Raw genomic sequence first — 4000 nt, forward strand, 5'->3', positions numbered from 1 at the left:
CCCTTAGTCCCAGAAGGCCATCAAGGAGCGCAACCGCCGCGCCGCCATGCGCCGCCACGGCGTCAACCCGGAGGACGTGGAGCCGCCCGCGGACGGCGTTTTCCGGGCGGTGCCGTCAGACAGCATGGCGGACGCCCCCAACGCTGTCAGCCAGGTGAGGCGCGGCTGGGAACAGACAGGGTTGCTGCCTGTGACGGAGGCGCACTGGTTGGATATCGTTTGGCCCGGGCTCGCGCAACGGTGCCGTTGCGAGGGCACCGCAGTGCTCTTCTAGGCTGTGAGGCACCCAGCACGCATTTCTCCTTGGCCCACCCCTGCGGCGGCCACACCCATTTTGTCCCGGGCTCAGGTGCGTGCGGGACGGTGGTTGGCGTCCCTCAACCTGGCCGGGGAGCTGTACCAGGCTTTCTTTCCCAATGAAGACCAGGCAGCGGAGGCCATCCTGCTCTCCGGCTTCACACAGCCGGACGTGTCGGCATAGGCGCTGTCGGGGGAGTGCAGCAGCAGCGGAGGAGGCGGCGGCCACTGTGACCGCGGCAGTGCGGCCTGGGGCCAGCGATTGACCAAAGCGTTTTGAGCGGTGGCGCCACAGGGTGTGGTGGCACACTGGGCATGTTCTTGCCTGACTGTTTGATTGTGGACGTTGTTACATGCCGTTTGCATCAAGTCTAAAAATGGATCCAAAACTGCACTCCTTATGCGGGCGCACCACATTATCAGCTAATGTCCAGCCTTGACAGCGGGCCTTTGGATGCATCCGCAGTCGTGCAGTTGTGTTGTCATTCCAGGCCGCGATCGCTCGCTGCCCGACCGCTCAGCGCCGACCGGTCCCTGGATGGCTATGAGTGACTGGTATACGGTGTAGGCATGGTGACCATGCAATCCTGTCCTGTCATCACACGTACCTTGCGTGGAGACATGCACGCGGCAGTCAACCCTGACGGGTTTGCTCGGCGAGTTCGCGACCAAAACACGACCCCCTGATTGTTCATTGCATCGATTATAAGTAATTATTGTTTATTCTCAGATCCAAACCCATGGCAGAGCCTTCGATCTCACTGCTCTCACCGCGCCGCGGCACGGAGAGCGCCCCACCGTGCAGCTGTGAAGTGGCAACTCATCTGGCTAGCAGTTGGATGCGACAGGGCAAGGCAAGCCTCATCTTGAGTGGAGCCGCGAGCCCCACGCTGACGCGGCGCCATTCCGGCGCGTCACCAAACGTGCAGTCCACCGCCTGCAGCCCCAGGGCAGCGGACCCCATGCTGCAGTGGCCCGTCGGACCAAGCCCCGATGCTTCCCCTAGAATGCCATCATGGCCTTCGCCCACCCCCACTTCACCAGAGGCGGTGTTCCGCCGGGCCCCCGCAGCCTCAGCGGCTGGGGCCCTAGTGGGGTCACCCCGGCGGCAAGCTGCCTGTGGACCCGAGCCCGCATCTGTGGCGGGTGAGAAGCAGCCGCGTGTGACATGTTGTACAGCAGACCGTCTCGCGCAGTTCTTCTGTTTGCCTGCAGCTCCAAGCGCTCACAATGCACAACGCCTCGTGACTCGCACCCCACCGGCACGCAGAGCCACCGATGTTCCAGAGGCGCCACTCCCTGGGCGCGTCGAGCGCTCTTGTGACCCTCGCCGCCCAGGCCCACCCGCGCCCGCTCGCCTTGGCGAGCAGCTCAGGCAGTGGCAATTTGTTCGGCGGCGACGACGTGGAGGGGGTGTCAGCATCGCCCACAGCCCCAGGCAAGGCCGCCCGCACCGGAGCCTCGCGAGACCCAAGCTGGCGGTTGGGCAACAGCAGCCAGCACCTACAGAGCGAAACACACGCTGCCCTGCGGCAGCTAAGCATGGGGGGAACGAGGCAGGCACCCACGCGGCGGGCGTCAGAGAGCTGCCCGGGCGGATGCATCGCTGCGCAACCGGAGCAGCAGCAGCAGCAGCAGCAGCAGCAGCAGCAGCAGCAGCAGCAGCAGCAGCAGCAGTAGCAGTAGCAGTAGCAGTAGCAGTAGCAGTACCGGGAGCCAGCAGCGACAGCAGCAACAACAACAGCAGCAGCAGTCGCAGCAGTAGCAGCAGCAGCACAGACGTACACGCCACAGGAGACCACGTTGCGCATTGCCATCAGCAGCGCTGGCGGCTCCAATTGCGGTGATGGTGGGATGCGCAGTGAGGCTGAAGTGAATGCCTTGCGGGCTGCGCCCCTGGTGCCAGCGGGGAGAGCTGCAGCGAGCAAGCTTCGGCGGAAGGGTGCACCTGTTGCAGTACCTCGGCGCAAAACAACAACGTTTGTGATTTGATTGCACGATGTCGGACGCAATTCTGTTGATAAGCATGCGTGGCACAGCAGCGCGCTGCAAGCATGCACTGCCTGCACGCTGGTGGCAGGTGTCCTGACGCTGTGCAGCTCAGAGCCTCATGAAGGATACATATGTGTCCGTGTCAGAGCATAAGGAACAACTGCTGCAACCGCCCTTTCAGAGTGAGAGGCGCGTTTTGTCCGGTGCCTAGTGCTCTGGTGACGCCCAAGTGACTGCAGCTGCTGCTTTCGCTCAACTTTGCGTCGAGCGGCGGCAGTCCAGGAGGCTCCACAAGCAAGGGCCAGTTTGCAGGATGGTGTCGGGAACAAAGGAAGCGAGGGCAATACTACAGAATAGCACCGGACATGTGGCAATGGGTCTGAGGCATGCCGTCTGCTGTGAAAGGGCTTGGAGCTTAGATTTGGGGTCCTTGCAGCTGGGAGCACCTTGCGTGCATCCTGCCGCATGTGTTTGGCATCCATGGGCGCTTGAAGCCGTGGGCCGACAAGCCCCTCTCGCCCTGCCGCACGCGCCAACTGTGGGCCCTCCACGCTGGATTTGGCGCGAGATGTTACTGCCAAGTTGGGGCGCACAAACGAAACGTCACAGGTAAATACTTTTCAGACCCAAAATCGTGCAACATACAAAATCAAAATAATCGCAGTTCAAATCAAGCAGGCAGGGCAGTAAAACCACAAGCATAGTATCATGCAAAACATTTAAAGTTTACAGGGCTGCAATTTGCGCGCTTGCAGGGGCGTCGTGCAACGCGGCCTTCGCCGCGCGTGCGGCGGCCCTGACAGGGCGCCTGGCGCGCTGCGGGCTGCACGATGTTGGGCCGCCCGTGCTGCCCCCCTTCCTCACAACATCAATCCCGTGCAGAGTTTCAGCCACAGTCCCTCGCGCTCACCACCGACTCTTACCCTACACGCATCAACGTGCACTGCCGACGCACTGCAAGATCGTATTCTACACTACAACCTGCGGCTCGCTCGCCTCAGCGGCCTGCGCTGGCCATACGGCCAGCGATCAGGGGCCGATACGCAGCGGCCAGAGTGCAGGTGCCGCAGCGACGGGCGGCAGGCGCTCACGGGCAGGCGAGCGCGCCCGACGCCGGCGGGGATGCGGGGGTCTTGGGGAAATCGACCTCGTCGCTGCTGGCGGGCAGCAGGCTTGGCGGAGCGTCCGCCGCTGCCTGAGGCCACGCTCCGGGAGCCGTTGCTCTCGTGTCTGCATCAATGACCGCCGGCGGCGGCGGCGGCGCCGCCGCCGCAGGCTTGCTGCCGTTTGCTGCCGTGCCTCTGCGTCGCGCCTCGTCCAGCCCGCCGCCCCACCCCAAAGCGTCGCACACCGCTGCGCACAGGCTCGCGTCGATGCTACCGCGCCGCATCAGCCGCCCGCCGGCAGGGGCTGAGGCCCCGCCCGGCGAACCCCCACCTGCGGCGCCGGAGCTGCGCTCGGCCGCGTCGCCCGGCCCACTGCTGCTCCCGCCGCCGCCGCCGCTGCCGCCCAGGCACAACACCTCCTCTCTCACATCCCTCACCAGCCGCAGCAGCTGCCCCACGTCGCTCTGCACGTTGGCCGTCGCGCGCGTCAGCGCGCAGCGCTCGGCGCTGACCTCCACCGCCCGCAGCAGGCGCCGGTTCTCCGCCGCCAGCCCACCCAGCTCGCGCCGCAGCGCCTCCCGCGCCTCCGCCGCGCGCGCCGCCTC

At 64.8% G+C, this 4000-nt stretch overlaps 2 protein-coding genes across 2 annotated transcripts in view; one reads left to right on the forward strand and one right to left on the reverse strand.

The window, feature by feature from the left end:
* Window positions 1–481, forward strand: part of MNEG_2226 (hypothetical protein) — a gene marked incomplete at both ends in the record, with an annotated part of 2356 nt that extends 1875 nt beyond the window's left edge. Inside the window, 2 exons of the mRNA XM_014049303.1 lie at window positions 14–154; window positions 350–481. Coding sequence (XP_013904757.1) covers window positions 14–154; window positions 350–481 — 273 coding nt within the window. The remainder of the gene's footprint in view (window positions 1–13; window positions 155–349) is intronic.
* A 2895-nt stretch (window positions 482–3376) lies between these two features.
* Window positions 3377–3979, reverse strand: MNEG_2227 (hypothetical protein; the record flags this gene model as incomplete). The annotated part of the gene is made up of 1 exon (XM_014049304.1): window positions 3377–3979. A coding segment is annotated over one exon (603 nt), but the record flags the coding sequence as incomplete, so codon positions are not given.
* Between the last annotated feature and the right edge of the window lie 21 nt (window positions 3980–4000).

This window comes from Monoraphidium neglectum (assembly GCF_000611645.1).
Source record: "Monoraphidium neglectum strain SAG 48.87 unplaced genomic scaffold scaffold00244, whole genome shotgun sequence".
In the NCBI taxonomy this organism is placed as follows: Eukaryota; Viridiplantae; Chlorophyta; class Chlorophyceae; order Sphaeropleales; family Selenastraceae; genus Monoraphidium; species Monoraphidium neglectum.